The sequence below is a fragment of the Arvicola amphibius genome, chromosome 4 (genome assembly GCF_903992535.2).
Source record: "Arvicola amphibius chromosome 4, mArvAmp1.2, whole genome shotgun sequence".
Taxonomy (NCBI): Eukaryota; Metazoa; Chordata; class Mammalia; order Rodentia; family Cricetidae; genus Arvicola; species Arvicola amphibius.
Window position 1 is genome coordinate 151,501,464 of NC_052050.1, and position 21,532 is coordinate 151,522,995.

General features: G+C 42.3%; 1 protein-coding gene across 1 annotated transcript in view; it reads left to right on the forward strand.

Annotated features, from left to right (window-relative positions):
• Csmd1 (CUB and Sushi multiple domains 1) overlaps positions 1 to 21,532 on the forward strand; it is a 1,175,551-nt gene that overhangs the window by 878,381 nt on the left and 275,638 nt on the right. The window contains exons 15-18 of the mRNA XM_042054928.1: positions 67 to 261; positions 4,142 to 4,280; positions 7,503 to 7,690; positions 13,392 to 13,580. Of these exons, the coding sequence (XP_041910862.1) occupies positions 67 to 261; positions 4,142 to 4,280; positions 7,503 to 7,690; positions 13,392 to 13,580 (711 nt within the window). The remainder of the gene's footprint in view (positions 1 to 66; positions 262 to 4,141; positions 4,281 to 7,502; positions 7,691 to 13,391; positions 13,581 to 21,532) is intronic.

Sequence of the window (21,532 nt, forward strand, 5' to 3'; positions counted from 1 at the left end):
TTATAAATATGATGCTTCTTTCTTTGAGCATCTTTATTTTGCTGACTCTTCTCTCTCATGGTTCAGCATTTGGTCAGAATGAGTGCCACGACCCTGGCATTCCTGTGAATGGCCGGCGATTTGGAGACAGGTTTCTGCTGGGAAGTTCTGTGTCCTTCCACTGTGACGACGGCTTCGTGAAGACCCAGGGTTCTGAGTCCATCACCTGTATCCTGCAAGACGGGAATGTGGTCTGGAGCTCTACTGTGCCTCGCTGTGAAGGTGAGCCTCCGACCAAGTCCTTCAGAAGGACAGCAAACAGTCTGTCACCTCCCCACACTTCCGTAACAAAGACCCACAAAGTGGTGCAAATGTGGTAACCCCTTCATCTGAGTCTGTAAGCTGGACATCTAAGACCAGGGGTTTGGAGGGCAGGTCCTTCTGGTAGCTTTGAAAGGGAGTTCAAAAGCAAAATCAATATGAGATGATCATCAAAGGTTTATAAGTGATAATGAGATAGATTATTGGCAAGGCTGTGTGGAAAACCCTGTGCTCTCAAGAATAGATGATGACAGCATCCAAGAGTAAATTTATATTGAGTCCAAAAAAAACCCTTTGTCTTTTGAGCCATGACCTGTATTTTTAGAATAATAGAATAATACCACAATATATCCTATCAGCAATAAATGGTGCTGCTGCTGAGTGTTATTTGTACAACTGCAAGAACAAAGACTTAAAAGGAAGAAAAGCTCAAGCCATGAGGTTTGTTTGGGTAAATAGGTTGTATCCAAGTGTATCACCCACCACTGCAAACTTTATAAGATCAAAAGAACATTATTGAAACCTGATCATGTGAAAGGACAGAGGTCACCAAACTATGGATGCTAATGAAACCAGTTAGAACTTAGCTGTTCCCTTAAATACCACCTGAACATATAAATTGAAAAGCGTCATGGCATACCATAATGGAAACATGTAAATAAGCAGCAACTCACATTAACAAAATGCTAAAATTGTTAAGCAATATTTGTTAAAGTTATGAACAAATATTTTCGCTTGATCTCTGTTTCTCCTATTTTTCTAATGTTAACATGTGTTTCTTTTTAATAAGCAAATAGAAAAGGGTTATAGAAATTTAGGATTGTTGTTCTATCCAGCTCCATCATCTGCACCCCACAAGGCAGAAACAAGCATGGCATATTTCACCAGGCCTGTGACCAACAGAAGGTCTAAGATGAACTTGACTCAGTATGGAGATTAAGTCTCTGAATGGCAGCCAATAGCACAGTGGCCTCATCCTGCCCAGCCGTAGTTGTTTATTATTATTTTAGGGGGGGTTGGGTCTAGTAGGGTGGGCTTATCCTGCCCTAGTCCCACCTCCATAATTGTTTCCTTATAAATAAACGCTAATGTTTGAGAATTCTATCCATGCTTGTAATACATTTTCATCAAATCCATTTCTCATCCCCACCCTGCCCCACAATTGTGTCTCTTTTCCCTCCCATCTTCATCTACTCTTTTTCTTAAATCCACCAAGTCCATTGCCGGCATGTGCATGTGTGTCGGGCCATGCATTGAAGTATGGGTAGGCTAAAGAGCAGAATGTGTTCTAACCAGGTCCTGGTCTTTGCCTGTTTGGGCTGTGGTGAAATCCAGAAGAGTGTTCTCATTGCTCCATAAATCATCTGCTGCTTTGGTGAGCTATGGATATGACCTATGAGCATAGATGGATAACCCTAAAGAACAGAAAACAAAACAAAATTCAACACAGTAAGAGAACTTTGATTCATCAAACGCATACCATGTAACTTCTATATGTCACGTTTTGTAAAATGTTGAGACACGGCAGTGTTTAATCCATCGTAAACACACACTGCAGGCTCTCCGGTTGATGCCTTGGGCAATCCTGTTTGCAGACACTGACCCAGTCAGGCATTTCTGTTGACTTTGGAGCACGAATGATCTATGGAGAAGGATGTTTAAGATAACAAGGCTCCAGCCTCTGCTCTTGTATGCCCACAATTATCCTTGTGCTTCCATGGGCAATGGACTGTGTAGGAACGCATGGTGAGCTGCTGGGCAAGCATTTGCCGGAGAGGACAAGGAGAGTAAATGGACCGGAGCAAGGCAGGGATGAAAAGCCTGGTGAAAGGGGAAACTGTCAGTTATCTTAAAAGCTGGTGAAGGGTTCTTCCGCCTTTAGAATGAGCCCTGCCCAACCCCATGAAGTGGAAGGCAAACTCCAGCTGAGGTTGTTAACAAAGCAAATCTTAGAGAGGAATGGTGGTAGGTGAGAGAGCCTGGAAGTCTCCCTACTCCGGGAAGCCCAATTAGTGATTGCAAATGAGTCTCCAGCAGGGCAGGTAGATACTCTGATAACAGTAGAAGGGTCCCCAATCAATGCACCTGCTGAAATGGAATAAAGTCTGACTTTCCGATGGTTTCAGACCAGGAGAGTAGAAAGGGCAAGGCAGGAGGAGGTGAGCAAGAACAGCAAGTGCTGCTTAAGAGGGATGAAAAGAATCCCATGTCCCTTATAGACTCCCATGGAGACTCCCATGCCCATTTCAGGACATGGATGTTCTCGCATTCCTTGCAGGATATGGAGACTTTCTCATGCTTTACAGAATACATAACCTCTCATGCCCCTTCCTTCCATAATGCTCTGTGCAAGCAGCATAAGTCCCTTAAAGAAAAGTTCTGTACAGAGAACCCTATAGTCTCCTGGAACACTCCTTTCCTTGTGTTTCTTCAAGATTAACTTTCTAAAAGACCCACATTGTTAGCTACAAAGCAAAGATAAACTAAAATTAATGTAAGCCACAGAAGTTTTCACATTGGAATTAAATACCATGAATAATAATAATAAAATATATAAAATGGAAAGGTGTCCTCTAGTTAATTGTGAAATCCAAGAGAAATGTGGACCCCAAGTCCTAGCCCACCTAGAACCTTGCACAGTGCAAATCTTCCAGTTAGCCAACATTAAAAAGTAATTAAAGGTCAGTGCAGTCCCTTGTTGTCTATGCTAGATGATATGTCTGATGATAGAGCCCAGAAAAACGTGGGCTATACCTGTTGACTTCATCTGATAAGGTTTCCTGAGGAATAAGTTTTGTTTGATGCAAACATTGACTCCCCAAATGACTGACCACAGTACCTGTGGTACACCTTCCTAGACTTGTGTAGTGATGAGCTGTGGGCAGGCCTGCTTTTCATCCTCCCTGGCTCCCGCATGGCTAGCTTAAAACCCGAAATAACAACACACAAATTGTATTCATTTAAACACTGCCTAGCCCATTAGTTTCAGCCTCTTATTAGCTAATTCTCACATCTTGCTTTAACCCATATTTAGTAATGTGTGTAGCACCATGAGGTGGTGTCTTACCGGGAAAGATTCAGCATGTCTGACCTGGTGGCTGGCTTCATAGCATCTGTCTCAGAGAGGAGAGGCAGGGCATCTGACTAACTTCCCTGCATTCTGTTCTGTCTACTCCACCTATCTAAATCCTGCCCTATCAAAAAGCCAAGGCAGTTTCTTTATTAACCAATGAGAGTCCTCCATCATTTCCCCTTTTTCTGTTTAAACAAAAAGAAAGGCTTTAACTTTAACATAGTAAAATTACATATAATAAAACAGTTATCAAGCAAGAATTACAGTTACAATATTTATATCTATTTTATCTTTTATCATATCTAAGGAAAACCATAACTATCTATCTATTCTTCAACTCCATCAAAGACTCTAGAAGGATATAATATTACCTAAGTAAACAAGAAATAAGCAACTTCCAAACTCTAGAAATGACAATGACATCTTGCTGCCTGGACAGTCACCCAAAGTTCCTCTGTACCGTTGGGGCATCCATCTTTGGCCTGCAGGCCCATAGTATCCAGCAGACCCTTCCACGAAGTAGGAAATTTCAAAGACAGTTCAGTTACTTTCAGCTGTGTCCTGCAGAATGTCTCTCAGACTCTTTCATGAATCAGGAACCCCAAAAGACCATCTCACCTTTAGGCAAGTTCAGCAGTCCTCTCTCTGTGGGTTTTTTGTGTCCAGTTTATGCATCAGTCCAGGCAAGAACAGTTTCTTTGTTAACCAATGAGAGTCCTCCATCAGACTTGATTTCTTTTCTTGACTGATTTGTGTGTCCTCTTCCAGCTCCATGTGGTGGGCACCTGACGGCGTCTAGTGGGGTCATCTTACCTCCAGGATGGCCAGGATATTACAAAGATTCTTTAAATTGTGAATGGATCATTGAAGCAAAGCTGGGACATTCCATCAAAATAACATTTGACAGGTGAGAGCAAACCTTTCCCCACTGCTTTGGCAACTAGAGCTGTAGCTACATTCCCTGTGTTATGTAAATAGATCTTAAAATATGAAAGTCCTCAGGCCCTAAGGAAGATCATGGACCAAGGACCATGACACACAAATGCTGTCTATTCTCATAGTCCTGCTCTCCCGTGGGCACAATGAGGTCTCGGCTCTGGGACACAGACAGGGAGGCACACTGGATGATCATTGTCTTAGACTTACATAGAGTCTGGATTTGGGACCTGGAATTGGGAGACTTCTGCTTGCTACGTGGTAGTCCCTTGAAGCAGCTCCCCATCCTGCTGGACCCTTCTGCACCCTCCATGACAGCCCAGAAAAAAAGTTCTCCGGTTCTGGGGAGACAGCTAACGCCTGAAAGCAGTCGAAGCTTCAGGGTCAGCAGTAGGGTTAGTGCAATAGGTTAAGAGCCTCTCCAGTGCGTGGGAGTCACTATGACTGCAACACGGTCTTACCTATTGATCTGAACACATGTTTAATAATCTGTAAGAATTATTAAAGGAAGGAAGGATACTGTTCAAGCTCTAGCAGGTGCTCTGCCATTTAGCCAAACATTGAAATCAATTTCAGGTCTGAAAACATGTTTGTTTGTTTGTTTGCATAAAAAAAACCTTGCACTTGAAATCTAAAAAAGCACCTTTGCTTAACACTATAGGTTCAGTTTCTGAGTGATAAGAAAAGACTGGGCTCTGAGCTGTAATATTCTTAATGGGTTGTTTTAAGGCATGTGATATTTTCTTCCTTGTTTTCAAACACTTCTAAAATCAGAACTAGGGAGTTTAAAATATATAGTGGAACTATCATTATTAATTATGGTTTTTTTTTTGGTTTTTCGAGACAGGGTTTCCCTGTAGTTTCTAGAGCCTGTCCTGGAACTAGCTCTTGTAGACCAGGCTGGCCTCGAACTCAGAGATCTGCCTGCCTCTGCCTCCCGAGTGCTGGGATTAAAGGTGTGCGCCACCACCACCCGGCTATTAATTATGTTTTATTTATAATTATCCATACTCTATTTGACTTTACATTTTAGTAGAATGATCCTTCCTAACAAGGAAAAAACGCTCAGTGTCTGTTGGTAAGTGACCATGTAAAAATAACATTAATCATAGAAAAAAATAGTTGTATGTGTTCAGTATGTGAAATTCAATTTCCGGCCAATTCTTATACTTTCTGGAATCAAGGAAAAACAGAATGAATCACCCCAATATTCCCAGTCACTGGTCAGATTTATATCATTTAGATAAAGTATTAATTTCATGTTCTCAATCGCCTGTCTCGTTTCTGTTGCTCGAAGAAAGATTTGTGCTAAGTTTTCCATAGTGTGATTTTTTTAGTATGAATTTGGTACAATATTTTGGTAAATCTTATTTGAGTAACTAATATTCTTGGAAATTTTAGACATCCAACCTAGGTGCAGCCAGAGCTTTGCTCGTCAAAGATAAACCGCACAGCACAGTTTTAGTTTGTTCTTGGTTTGCAGCTGATACTGGATCTGTGCAAATAAGGTTTGGATTCTCCACAGATGGTTTGGCTGTGCAAAGATGCCAGGCTGCCAAGTCACGATAAGCACTGAGCAGTTCAGTTCACAGTTTTCAACTTGTGCATGTGTGTGAGTGTGCGTGTGTGAGTGTGCATGTGCGCGTGTGTGTGTGTGCGTGTGTGTGAGTGCGCGTGTGCGTGTGCGCGTGTGTGTGTGCGTGTGTGTGAGTGTGTGTGTGCGTGTGTGTGCGTGTGTGTGTTTTATCAGTCTGCACTGCCCAAGCTAAAAACAGTTTGAAAGTTTTTCCATGTCTCTTCAAGATCCAAACGGAAGACACCATGATTCTGCAGACTTCTGAAATTTGGACTCAATTATCTTATATATCACAGTGTTAAAAGTAATATAGCCAAAGCTGACACCACCAGGCCCAGGTCCACAAACCTCAGTACCTGTTCTTGTGCGGCCACATTGTTTGCCTTCCTCTGTAGAGAAGAACAGAGCACAAAGTAGCAGCTGCTACTTTGCTTGGAAAACATAGCATTACTGCACCTTTGCAGAACATCCACATTGGTAGTGGGCATGGCTGTATTGTTAAATGTTCAGTATCCATCCTCTTGCTGTTGTTGAGATGTGCAAATAAATTGAGCTAGATCCCCAGCTCTTTTCTCTTCCTAGCAATAGTCTGCACCCATCAGGAGAATGGTGCTCCAGCTTCAGAGACGCATTTGGCTCGGTTACTGAGTGAGTCAGAGGCATGGAATTCTGAGACGCTCCTTCAGAGCCAAAAGAGGCACTTGGAAAACAAGTTAGCTCTGGAGAACAAGATTGGAATGTTTAAGGAATTATCCCAATGCCCCAAAATGGCACCATCATTGCACCAGGAGGACCTGGGTGTCTTGGCTTTATATAAATAGAATTGCAGGCTGGATTCACTGGCAGTACAAGCAGAATTGAAAACTATCTGGAAGCCGGTCTCACTTTCCCAAATTGTTACGGCATCACTGAGCTTCTGAAGTAGCAGCTTGCTCAGTGTTGGTTCCTCAAGCGTTGGTGTGAGTAACAAAAGCGCAGCGTGGTTTTCAGGAAAGATATTTAAACATCACGTGCAGTGAAGTCCCTCTTTCCTTAAGGGAGCACTCCTCTTCAATGTGTCTGTTTCAAGGTGTCTATAATATGTTAAAGAGAGAATCATAAAAAATAGTGCTAAGTTCACAATCAGCAATTGTTCACTACTGAATGTTGTGTTGTATCCATGCATCATCTGTCTCTCCCTTACTCTGTCACCAACCTGCCTATCATCTGTCTATCTATAGCCTATCATCTATGTTGCTATTATCTATTATCAAATTACCTGATATTATATATGTGTTATATATGTATATTATATATAAATATCTGTTTATCATGTATCGTCTATCTGACATCTATCCATCATCCATTTATCTGTCCTCTAACACCTCCTTATCTAAGGGAACTTAGGTAGTTCCCAATATTTTTCTTTCAGTGTTTAATAATGACCTTCTTTGTAGCCTGTTTTATAGACAGAGAATTAGTTATGATAGAATGTTTACAATGTGCTGTCTTTTCCAACAAATAATATAATATACATGTGTACGTTTCAATCACCACAGTCACTTGAAATTTGTACTAGGAGTGGCACAGCTGGACAGGTGTGCAAGGTCACATGACTCTCTGCATGGCTCTCCCCAGGTTCCAGACAGAAGTCAATTACGATACTCTGGAAGTACGGGACGGGCCAGCCAGTTCATCCCCACTGATCGGAGAGTACCATGGCACGCAGGCACCGCAGTTCCTCATCAGCACAGGCAACTTTATGTACCTGCTCTTCACCACTGACAGCAGCCGGGCTAATGTTGGCTTCCTCATCCACTATGAGAGTAAGTGTAAGTGGCCCCTGGCTGGCTCCCAGGGCAGGACACTGTGTCCGAGGAGATAGCTGTTCCTATATTTGTCTTCAAGTGGGATGACAAATGGGCTGACTCCCTGGACAATCTGTCTGTCAAGTAATTTCAAGAGGTCTACTACAGGGTGTTTTGGAGGGTGAAAAATTGCTTTTGGTTCCTTAATAAATATCAGTTGCCTAATACAAAGTAAAATAATATAAATTAATGATAAATTAAATGATAATTTTTATCCTTTTAGTACATAATAAATTAATATATTCTATTATACTATTAAATTATTATATTACACACATATATATATATCATCTATAGGGTAATATGTGTATATATAATTAACATATTCTATCATAGTATTGTATTATATACACATATATATCATGTATATGTACAGGGCAATACATATATACATGTATACACATACATGTATACACACACACACACACACACACATATATATATATATATTAGGAGAGATACCAATTGGCTGGAAGTGATATAGAGCGTTTTACTGAAGACATTTCCTAAATACTGAGAGGGATCAGTTGCCAGGGTACTGTGCAGAGCATCCTGGTCTGTGAGTGCGCAGGAATGTGTTTTTCAGGGTAGTGAACATTATACCAGAGGTAGGAAGGGATTAAAACCCAGCTGTGCTTAGCAAATGCCAAGTGATGGCTGAGAACAGTCAACAGTTGGTAGACCATGATGGATGCAGTGTGTTCAGCAGGCCAGGCTCAGTTTTCTTTCCAGTTTGGCTCTGAGTTTCAGCTTCTGAAGTCATGAAGTGAAGCTGTACCATTTTATGGCAATATTTATATAAATATACTTTGGTAACCTGCAGGGGGCTTCTCCATAGGAGTGGATTTTTAACCAGAGTCAACTACAAACAAAACAAAGCAAAGCTACTGCAGCCCCCAACGAGAGCACCTTAACAAGAAAACCTGAGAGGGGCTTGTTGCAGACCCAAAAAAACCATGGTTCTGTTGGGCAGGATATTTAAGGCCATTCCTCTTTTCAGCCTTTTCTCAAAAATAAGTGCTTGCATTTTAATGATATATTACATATGCACACAATTTTATAAATGCATGCATAGGATATACACAGTCTTCTTTAATCTTTCCTGGCCTCCCTTCTCTCTCCATCATCGACTCTGCTGATCTCTGCCCAGAACGTCTGCTAGCCAGCCATAGCAGCATTCAGAATACACTTTCCTGTGTTTTACCTATATAAACATTTGTTCATGTAAGTTTGCAAACATGTTCATGTAAGAATAATTTTTTATCAAAAATGAATAATAATGTTTCAACTCTGCTACTAAAAGACTGACAATTAGTAAAACATGGGTTAATTTCAAACTTAATTAAACTTAGTTGTTATATCTACTATATTATATATAATATTATATATGTGTATATATAATCCTATATATGATATTCATTTCAAAATAGCACCTTTTAAAAATTAAGAGTTAGGACTGAAGAGAGGGCTCAGCACTTAAGAGCACTTGCTTCTCTTGCAGAGGGCTGGAGTTCAGTTCCCAGTTCCCATATCTGGCAGTTCACAACTTCCAGTAACTCTGGCTACAGATTATCTGAAACCCTCTCTGTATCCCTTGGGTACCCTATACATATGGCAAATATCCACACAAAATAATACATCAACATGTATTCATCCATCTACATAAATAAAAATAAATCTTAAAAACAAATTTAAGACTGAAGGCATTTGCTAGCTTGTTTTTTTGAGGGGGTGCTTTTATATATTCTTGGAGGGGTTGTACATGTAGATACCTTGTTTACCGCAATCTGTGAAGAGCCAAGTGTTTTTGTCTCTGCTGTGCCCTTCTGCTCCTCCTTAGAGCAGAGAGACTTGGCCTGTAGACTGTAAGAAAGAGCAATCTTTGGGGACATTGAAAGGTACAGATGCCAGCATTCCTTTCTTCTGTCCCATCTTTTTGCATTTGGAAAACATTTTCCTGTAGTAGTATTGAAAATGGAGCTCCTCTGGCCACCTGAGCAACTGCAATTCAAGATGCTGCATTTTCTTCATGAAGAAAATGACAGGAAGTGTGCCCATGAGCTTCCCTTTCACTTCTCACCCCCTAAAACATGGCACACGGAGTCACTACCAGCGAGTTGGTGGTTGTCACACCATCTTCGTTGTACAGCCAGTTTGCTGCTCTTTGGTTTGCTATGGGCTTACAGGTATGGTATGGCCTTAATGCAGCATCTAAGACCTAGAGCTACCTACAGAGTAGTTGCTCTTGTTTATTTTTTATTGTTCCTGTTGTTTGTTTTTTCTTCTTTGTCTTAGTAGAAAAGAGAAATAAAAGTGTTCTCATTATGATGTATTTGTAGCAGCGAGATTTGTATGAGTATCTAAAATCCTGGCACTTAAGAATCTAAAACCTTCCTTCCTGTATTATTGGCAAAATGGAGGTGGATCTGTGCCATAGAAGAGAGGCCTGCAGCCAGCTCCCCAGTGTTCTGTTTAGTTGTTCTAAACTATGCACGTCGATATCCATACCGTGTACTTCTGGGAGCTCTTCTAGAAGCACTCAACCTTCTTTGGGTAGTCCTCTGTGCTGGAGCACTGATGCATTACCAAAAAAAAGACCTCCCTATGTAGGACAGCACCTTAAACTGGGGTGTTGTCACCCTAGTCATTTATCCTAATGGGTATATAAAGACATGAAGGTAGACGAGGCCAAAGAAGTGGATAAGCAGAAGAAGATGAAGCAAAGCCTGGAATCAACTGCCTGAAGCTCAGTTACCTCCGGAGTCTTCTGAAAACGCGGGTGATCTGAGGCCAGCTCAGATGCTATAGCTACTGTGTCCCTGGGACAGAGACCTATGTGCTCTCTGAGTCTATCCCAGGGCTATTCTGATCTACAGATGTCTGGAGGAATGGTTTGTTTCCAGCATACCCTGAGGTTCTCAAACCAGTTCTTGCTATGGTCACTCACTGATCCCTCAAGACACTATGAATCGCTTGTAGTTGCCTGGTGCCTCTGAGTTAGTCCAGCCATGCCGGAGCACAAAGGCTCCAGAGAAGGAAAATTTGCTACCTGGGAGAATGGGCAAGATGATGGCATGAGTTTGAGAGTCAAGGACAGAAAGGGTGCATGGCCTGGGACCCACTGAGGAGATGCTCCAAGCCAGCACACAGGCACGGGATATATCATTTTTTAACACAGTTGCCTGCCTCTCATTGCTGACTGTCATGAGTTATGTATTCTGATTGAAAACAGCAGTGAGGTCTGCTATGTTTTACGCTGTGTGGTTGACACTATAACCCATCCAGGTTCTTGACAGTTATTTCACATGTTAACTCACATGAGGATACACATGCTAAACCACACTCCAACACATGTGGTAACCCATGTGCTAAAGCTCAAAGTAACGTACAAGCATTTATAATAGCTCACATTTCAACACACATGGTAAACCATATCAACATGTAGTTGGCAATTTCTTTGGGCTGCCAACCAGCTCCCAGATAAAGACATGGAGACTCATTATTAATTATGAATTCTTGGCCTTAGCATTCCTAGCCATGTCTCCTAGCTCTTTTAACTTAATTTAACCTGTTTCTATTAATCTACATTTTGCCTCAGGGCTTTTTACCTTTCTTTCATTCTTTATGTGCTACTTTCCTGCTTCTTCCATGTCTGTCTTGCTCCTGGCATCTCTCTGGCATCTCTGTTTCTTTCTCCCACGAGCCTAAATTCCTCCACCTACTTACTCTCCCTGCCCAGAAGTTCTGCTTATACCTCCTCTCTCACTATTGGTCATTCAATTTTTTATTATACCAATCAGGTCTTTTAGGCAGACAAGGTGAAAGAGTAACACATGTTTATATAATTAAACAAATGTAGTACAACTTTACATTGTTAAACAAATATTCTGAACCATAAGCAAATGCAGCACATCTTTATATAGTTAAACAAAGGCAGTTTTGCATAATTAAGCAAATGCAGACATCTGTGCATAGTTGGACAACTATTCTGCAACACAAACACATGGTAGCTTGTGTCATAACACACATGCACACATGTACACACTCACGCAAGGTGTCTCCAGATATACTTTGGAAGAATGATCAGCACAAAATTCTGTTTTGCTTTCCCTCAACAGTTTTTCTGTTTCCCTTAAGCAAATTTTATATGAAAAGGAGTTTCATTATAACTTATGAATTCTGCTGTAAACTTTCCTCAAAAGCACACATCTTCATGCCGTATGAAGTATCGTCCTGTGGCTGCTGCCACATCAGCAGTGTGGGAGTGTGTAGTTCAGGTGACGAGTGCCAGCACTGTTTCCATGGTGAGAAAAGAGAGAGGACAAAAGGAGCAAAGAGGAGAGGAGAAGGGAGGCCAATGGGGAGAGGATGATAGAGAGTAGAGGGGAGAAGAAATGAAGAGGGAAGGACAGGAAGAGAAGGATGAGGGGAGGAGACGGATGGGGAAAGGAGAAGGAGAAGTAAAGAGATGAAGGGAGAGGAAGAGAAGACGGGAAGGAAGAAGGAGAGAAGAGAAAAAGAGTTATAGTAGGGGAGTAGATGGGAGGAGGAAGGAGAGGGGAGAGTAGGGGAGGGAAAACCCACCAAGGATACCAGGATGCTGCTGAGCCTGGGGAGAGGCCCGGTACTTACATGCTGTCTTTCTGCAGCCAGTCTTTCTGTGGCCTGACAGTTCTGCCACTGCTTTGGTTACCATCTCCTATACTACTAGGGAAACTTTGGTATTGTTTTAAAAGTCCCCCTGAATTTTATAAATCATATGTTTCATCTTAGCACCCTATCCACAGGTCACCTCCCTCTACTAAAGTCCAGATGATCAGACCAAGCATCCAGGAGGTCACTGTTGGGGCCAGGGAAGTGTGAATGCCAAAACCATATGACATTTGTTGAGCAGCTTCAGATCACAGTTCAAGTCTGAGCTTACTGCCCACGGGGGACAGTGTATCAGAGTTTCCCTCTCTCCAATTACACAAACATCACAATGACATTCTTTTCCGTGATTCTCACATCCTTTAATACATTATTCTAGAAAAGAGAAATACAAAGCATGTCATGATGAAGTGACCCAGTTCCTTCTCTATACCAGCCTATCTCGCAGCATAGGCAAATGGCAGATGGTACACAAATTTTAAAACTGTGGGTTTATGGATGTGGCTTCAGTAAACCAACTCGCATGCAGTTTTAAATCGCATTCTATGTGTGTGCTTGCCTGTGTGTGTGCAGATATAGGAACATTGCTGTGCAGCTGCCAGAACCTAACTGGAATGCAAACCATAAAAGGAAAGAGAGAGGGGAAGGAAAAGAGACGGAATGGAATCGAGCTTAATGTTCCCCTAGTAGTCCATTGATTTTCTGGGGAACAAAGGTAAAATTCAGAGGGGCCAATCAATTATTCAAGGTTGCCCCATTTCTCTTTGACCTGGAGAAGACCACATCAAGATGATTGCTTTTAATTTGGAAAAACAAGGTCAAATGTTTGGAGGCATTGCTTTTGACATTAATGGACTCCTGGATATTCAACGATCAGTTCAGTAATGGAGAGTTCACTTGGGTAATTCCCTGGATCTGTGCACTATGTTATAGCTAATAATATAGTGGTTTTCTTTCTTTCAGTTAGCAAGAAAGGCCTTTCAGTCCCATATTTTCTGTGCCCATGCAGGTGTAACTCTTGAATCTGACTCCTGCCTGGACCCAGGCATCCCTGTAAATGGTCATCGGCATGGTAGTAACTTTGGTATCAGATCCACGGTGACCTTCAGCTGCGACCCCGGCTATACAATAAGTGACGATGAGCCTCTCATCTGTGAGAAGAACCATCAGTGGAACCACGCCCTGCCCAGCTGTGACGGTAGGTGGAGCTCAGGCATGCAGAGTTAAGCTAGTGCATCTGTGAACACATCAGCACATGGACCAGTGTGCACAGGGCATGGCATGATACAAGGTGACCAAGGAATGGGTTCCTTTTACAAACTGTACTCTTTAGGCGGAGCACATTTGAAGGGTGTTCAGTATTCCTATACTAGCTGTGATGATCTTAGAAACAATGAAAAATTGTGGTCCAGCCTTCAGAACTTAGAGAGCTCAGTTATGTGTGTGTGTTTATAGATGTGTGTACAGAAGGTCTGGAGGACACTGTGGTCCAGATAGTCAAGTATAACTCTTCTGACTCCAGTAACCCAGGTCCACACAGAGAGCTCCCTCGGAGCTAGCTCACCTTGTCCCAGTGACCTCTGACCTCTTTCAGATTACCTTTGCTGTGCATCTAGGCTTTTAGAACATCATTCAGAGGCTCTACATGTCATTGACCTTTCCTCCTGGACTTGTTCACTCCTAGAAATAGAGAAATACAGTTAGGGATAATATTCTTGATTATTGTGTATCACTGTGTCTCTCTCAGTTTTACAGTAAGATTTAGGCGTTTGTGTTATTTGTAATCATTTGGAAAACACTTTTTGGCACGTTCTCTTTAGTCATGAATATACTCTATTATAACATGATTTCTTTAGAAAAGTATATAGGTATTTGGAAAATAAATACTTAAGTGGGAGTTATATATACACATAATTTCCTCTTCCACTACTTTTTCCAAACTGTAGGTATTTCTTTTAAAATTGTTATATGGGTAATAAGCACGTTCACTTTCTCAAAATAATAGATGCAAATAGCAGAGCCCGGGGAAGATTGGGCTCACAGAACTGCCAACCACTGACAGTCTTGGATCTTTTTCCCAGAGTCCTAGCTCGAACAGTGCTTGGTGCATGCATGCATGGAATGCTTAGGGTAGATGAATGCCTTCACAGGCAAGCACACAGAAGCAGTAGAGATTTTGGACTCTGGGCAAAATTTGGAAGGGGAGCTACTTATGCACCCCTGGGGTTATCTAGTAGGAGGCTACAAAGGATGGGCAAACGGGCATGATCAACTCCTTCAGGAAGGCCACACATTGCTTGTTGTTGACAGAACACAGCTGAGATATGGCCCTGGTGCTGTATATTGTCATTGGAGAATCATCTACCCCTAATGTCAATACATTTGATGTAAAAGGTGCAATCAATTTTATGCTGTGGGGTAGAAAACCCTCCAACATTGTCATCTAAAAATTTCATCTTTGAGAGCCATACAATCAAAGTACAAAGAAAAAAGTCTTAGTGTTTTAATTGGCTGCATGGGTTGGGTATGTGTATAATGAATGTGGCAAACTGAAGGGCAAATCAAAATCAGGAGGTCTCCCCTCAGACCCAGATAATGACTGCTGTCCAAAGCTAAAAGGTAAGTGTTGGTAAAGATGTTGAGGAAGGACACCACATTGAGGGAGGAAATGTCCATCAAGTCAGCCTCTGTGGAAAACATCCCACGTTGTGTATTTTTTGTTGCTTGTTTTCTTTTGAGACAGGATTTTCACTGTGTAGCCCAGCCAACCCCAGTCCCGCAACCCTCCTGCCTATCTTCCAGTTCAGTGGGCCATGATGTTTCGATTGCAAGTGCCCCTCACACTGTGGCTGTGAGGATTTGAAGGGTGAAATATTGAGACCAGTGGTGCCTGCTGTGCTGCTGCTCAGCAGTGGACTGTCACCACATTGCCAAGGCACCTGGCTGGGTTATAAGAATGGCGCTTCCAAGTGGCAGACTTTGCTTGACCTATTGGAGGCCGGCATTCTGAGGTAGATTCTTCTCAACAGTCAACAGTGTTGGGTGTGTTCCCAGGAGTCCTCGGGGTCAAAGTCCTCCTGGTCACATGTTATTGTTTCTTTGATCTTGAGGGAAGATGCTATCCTACTTCTGCCTGCAGACAGTCTAGCAGGCAGAATTGTCTGTCTGTAGCCTTGCCTCCCCTCACCCTCGGCCAGACCTGTGTATATCCATATCCCTATTGTGCACTGAAGTCCCAAGCTATGTGTCACACACACGCTTTGCAGACCGCCAACCTCAGCCTTCTCCAGAATTCTGACTTTCCTGACTGCCATTGCCATCTTTTAACCTTTAACCTTTCTTTTTGCTAACATTAACACCATAGAATTTAACTAAAAAATTTTCACCCAGTGCTGTTACATAGTATACTATATATTTTAAACGTTCCTAATATGCATATTTAATTATACTTGTACAGACATACAGATATGGTGGAGAGACAGTGCTCTTGTTGGTTCCCAGCCTCTCTGCTAGCTTAGACCCCAAATAATCCCACAGATACTGTTTTAATTAAATCACTGCTTGGCCCCTTAGCTCTAGCTTCTTATTGGCTAACTCTTACATATTAATTTAACCCATTTCTATTAATCTCTGTATGGCCATGTGGCTGTGACTTACTGGCTAAAGTTCTGGTGTCTCTCTCCAGCAGGGCTACATGGCGACTCTATGACTCCACCTTTTTTTTCCTCAGCTTTCAGCCTAGCTCTCCCTGCCTACCTAAGTTCTGCCTTGCTATAGGTCCAAAGCAGTTTCTTTATTCATTAATGGCAATCACAGCACACAGAGGGGACTCCCACATCATAGATGTTCTTATACACACATATATTAATGATACATACACCAGAGTGTATGTTTTACAGTTTGATTTTAGGTTTTAGAAGGAGTTGGGTAGAGAAAAAAACTAAGGTATAAAAATAGAACTGTATGGAGCTGGAGAGATGGCTCAGTCACAGGGTGACTCCAGTTTAGGGAATCTGACACCCTCTTATGACCTCCACAGGTGACAGGCATGCATGCATTTTGTGCACACATGTACATTCAGGCAAAACAGTCATACACATTAAATAAATCTAAAAACTATTTTTTAAGAATATAGACTACTGACATTCAGAGCCAGTGAAGGTTAAAGTTTCCCAAGGTACTCAGCATATGGGGAGTATCCTAGGCAGCAGGAATGAGGGAGAACACTGGGCATCAGTGCACAGGGTACAATGTCCAATTCCCAGAGTACTGGTCAGTAGAGAAAGAATGTTTAGACAGGAAATGACTTAGAAACGGGGTAGGACTCGTTCTCCTAGAGTGGTCTGTGTGCTCAGTGAGCGGCTGAGATGTTGCAGAGAGGCCAGTGATGAATGACATCTCCTTGAGAAAATAAAAGTGCATTAAGCTTAGACATTTTGTCTGTTGTCTTCCAAGTCAGATTTATGCAAATTTGAAATCTGATCCATCTAAGGGGATCCCTAAGGTGATTTGCTATGCTACACTGTAGCACATTCCCAAGACTGAAAAGTCTACACTGAAAGGTTTTAATAAGTCTTCTCATTCTAGGAGAGTTTAAGGGTTTGCATAAGAGTTTTATTTAGTCTTGGCTGTTTGCACTGAGCTCTGAGAATCTCCTTGCCCTTTCTAATCTTACACAGTCTTTTAAATCTCACAGGTTTTTATTGCAATAAACCCTACATCAATAGGAAATGTAAACCTCTAAAAATTCATAGTCCTCAGAAAGGAAACATAAATTAGAATTAATTATAATATTTTATCTCACCTAAAACGAAGATAAACCTTGTCTTTCCCTTTTCCAAGTACTGCATTTGTTCCTTTTAAAAACTGCTGTTCACACACAATTTTAAAGAAAGAAATTGAGGACTGGAGTCTTTGTCTTCCTTTTATTGGGGAAATGACAAGTGCACGTATCATTTTGGAAATGTTGTTATTAAATACTTTTGACAAATGTTTATTCTTTCCACAAAACATTTAGTGCAAAAACAATTGTGTTTGCTGCTTAACAGTTAACATCAGCAGCAGAAGAAGAAATAGAGTTTTGAAGCAAGTTCAGAAAGAAAACTGAAACCCTGTCTCGAAAAACCAAAAAAAAAGAAAGAAAACTGACTGGGAATAGAGAGATGAAAACATAAAGTATAAGGCTTAATAATGTGCAGTCTTGAGAGGCCTGGGAGGCATCATTCAAGGTCGGTCTTCCCGAAGAGACCTGATTCTGGAGAAATCATTTGACTCAGGGCAAAGAAAAAAGAGTGAGCAGTAGGTTATGGGAGTTAGTGGTGAACTCTGGTTGCTGAGTGGGGAGTAGTGAGACACAGTTCAAGATGTCCCTGGGTATATCACAACTCAGGATGATGGCTCAGGACCCCGCAGCCAGAGCCCATCATTTCTGAAAGTAGGAACAGTTAGGGATGTGTCTTAGAGCTCACTTTCTATATCCGGACAGTCCTGATTTAGCGCTGCCTTGAACTTCAGGGTGTCTGTCCAACGTCTCTTTTGAGAATACAAATCCAATAGAAATAAATGTGCAAAGAAGGAGATCTAGTCAGCGACTCCTGTCAACCACAGGGAAGCCAGGGGTCACCCTGAAAAAGAGAGAAATGAAATACAGTTGTACTTTCTTAAACCCATCCCCATAAAGTAAGCACAAAAACTTCAGAAATTGCCGGGCAGTGGTGGCGCACGCCTTTAATCCCAGCACTCGGGAGGCAGAGTCAGGCGGATCTTTGTGAGTTCGAGGCCAGCCTGGTCTACAAGAGCTAGTTCCAGGACAGGCTCTTAAAAAAAAAAAAAAAAAAAAAAAGCTGCAGAGAAACCCTGTCTCGAAAAACCAAAAAAAGAAAAAAGAAAAAAAAACTTCAGAAATTAATGAAGATGAGAAAAGAAAGAAAGAAATGAAGCATAAGATTTTGTGCTTCACGTTGAATTTTTTCAAAGAAGATAGTAGTCCAAGAAGCCAGAGTTCAATTAGATTAAAAGACCCAAATAGACCAGTTGACGTTTCCAGAGCAAGGTAACACCTTTAGCTTGATAGAACACTTGTCTAACAATGCGAGGCCCTAGGGTCCTTCTGCAGCATAAGGCACAAAGAAAAGATGAACTTGGGATAGGCAGACACGGCACATATAAGGTGTGATGTTGGGGGTATAGGACCACGTGAAGTCACAAATCATGTTCATGTAGTTGACAGATGGGAATAGTTCAAGGAAGAGGCTGTGTGGATTTAAGGATCTTCAGCTTCTGTGGTCGTTGTGAAGTACCTAACAGGGATAGAGCATACTCAATGGCACCTTATTCTTCCCTCTCTCGTAATCACAACTCTCATAAAAAAGGACTCTGTTCCGGGATATAGCCCCCATATGTCAGCCCCTGTCTTCCTCAGTGAAGGTAGACACCCAGTCTCGAACTTCTTATATCCTGTCTTGGATCTCAGAAGTGAAAATTGAGTCTGTAAACTTCGGTGCTTTAGACAACTCTTGTCGTGATCTTAGAGAGTACACACGTAGAGAAAGGAGGTGAGAATGTTGGAAAAGAGTCACTGTGGTATCCATGGGGGGGTCTGTAGGGTTTGCAGATAGATGTGTCTTGTCCAGTCAAGCTGATGTGAACAGGTCAAAGAAATGGCATCAGCACACATACCACAAGGCAATGTAGGAGGTACAACTACCCCCCCCCCCCCACACACACACACATTCTACCATGTCCTTACTTCCGGGGTTTCCACCTTCCCAGTTGTGGGCAGCAGCTCACCTTCTCATTGGCCATCTCAACATCCCTATGTAGACTACACACCTGGGCTACCTCTGAGATCTGAAAGCTGCTTGGCATTTTTCCTTGCAGAATGAACTCCACTTTGTTATCGATGTTTTTCAGTAATTACTTTTGCTTTTCCCACTAGATTATATCTTGGAGATGTCAGGGACTCCTTTGAATATTATTTTGTATGCCTGAGAGCATGAAGGGGGGTTAGTATGACCAGGGTACAGCTCTCAGTAAAATATTTGTAATGGAAACTGAGATCCAAGCAGAGGTCAACACCAAACTTGATCTTTGGTGGGAGCTTTCCTCAGCACACCTGGGTAAAGATGTCAACCTTCCCCTGCTCTTCCCTTTTCTGTTTTCTGAGTATTTTAGTCTTCTGTCCAAGGGGCTTTTTGATAAAACCTGTCTGGGTCCTATGCAGTGTGGGGTGGATATTAGGAACACAAATGTCAAACTTTCAGAGTGACAGCCCGAAGGAAGTTAGAAGTAAATTTTTACTGTAGCTTTTATAACTACCCAGAAAAGTCTCCACGGTGCGTGAAGAAATAGATTCATGTAATTCAAATTCTGTGTGGTTAAATTGGTGGCTCTGCTAAGGGAACAGAGACACGACCATCTATGAATAGTCAAGTCCTGTAGGGACCCTGAAGTAAAAGTCTGAGTTTTATCTTATTCTCTTCTCTCTTCAGATTTAGCTGAGAATTTCAGTTCCGTTCTCTGAATATCAAATTCCCCTCTCCTTAAACCTGTGGCCCTGCAGTTATTTTTCTTTAGATTGCAGATAATGAGAGGGCCAGGGAGAGCGCTGCATGCACCCATTGGATCAGGATGGACAGGAAGACTGGGCTCGCCTGCAGTTTTCTCCCCACATTTTCCAAATGAAAGCTGATTCGCGCTCTGAGTCTTCCGCAGTAGAATGGGACATCACTGAACAGCACTGGCGAGGCAGAGACAGGCAGGTCTCTGGTGCTCAGTGGCCTGCCAGCTCAGTCGATCAGAGCACTCTAGGCCCAGTGGGGAATCCCATCCCAAAAGAAAGGGAAACAATCGCTAAGCCATGGCCCTGAAGGATGGCCTCTGTCTTCCACACAGGTGCACAGCTGCATACACAGGTTAGCCTGTGTACGATGAATTATGGATTTTGTAATTATTCAGTATAGTTGGATAAGAACTACTTTTTATGAGTTGAGGAGCACAGGCAGTCTTCAGAGTTCTTTGTCCTAGAAACATTGAATGTAAGGCATATCAATATTAAAGTGTTATAAAATACTTTAATTTCTTACAGTTAAATGCTTCATGAGATTTTGAGAATTTATTGGGATAATTTATGCCTGTCCCAAAATAAATTAAGATTCACTGTATACATCTTCTACAATCAGGACCTCAGGCCTCTGTTTCCTTCCATCCTGTCCTGGTTCCTCTGCTTCAGTTTCCTCTCTAGAATCTTCCATCTCCCCTGTGCTGTTCACATGGTAAATGCCTGGGCATCATTTTCCACTGTTAGATCACATACATGGTATATGGCTGACTATCCACCACTGTGCCTTCCTGCTTCCTGGCCAGTGCGTCCCATGGGAATCTGATTCATCTGCCCCATTCCAGCCCCAGCTCTTTGCTTGGATGCCCAATAGCATCACCAAAGCTGACCCCCGTGCTCTCCAAATATCCCCCATTCCCATGCTATACTTAGGCTTCCAGCTTGAAACCTTACTACTGCTGGACCTGTCCTGACAGCAAAAAGCAGTGATGGCTCTATAGCTAATGCCTGTCTGCTCCTCTCTCCCCGGCTGCCACTAACATCTGGCCATCTGCCTTCTTTTCTCCCTGTGCCTTACAGAGCAGTCTTGTAACCTGGTTATACCTGCAGTATCCCATGCACTCCTCAGGCAGGGACCTAATGTGTCCCTTTATCTGCCTCAGAAAAATGCCATCCCCTTACAGTGGCCTATGAAGCATGAGAGACACCTGTGGACAACTACAGATGACTCCAAGGGCCAACTTCTCCCTTTCCCTTCCTGCCATGCAGACCTCCTCTGCAAGCAAGCCTGTACTAGTCTAGGGCCCCTTTCCTTTTGTACATTCTAGCCACCTGTGTTCTCATTCAGGTATCATGTTCGGCCTCCCAGCTCAGACTTTTTGAGACCCTTTCTCTTAGCCACCTCTGACCACCCATGTCAATTCCTCCAACTCTGCACAAGTCTTGGACAATGCTCTCCTTTCTCTATGCTTGGCACTATTCACAGGCATGTCACCTTCCAGAGTCTGTCATCAGCGGTCACACAGCTATGGTCCTCAGTATGTCATGCACCCCACAAGAGCAGTGCCTTTGACCCTCCACATGTCCGTAGA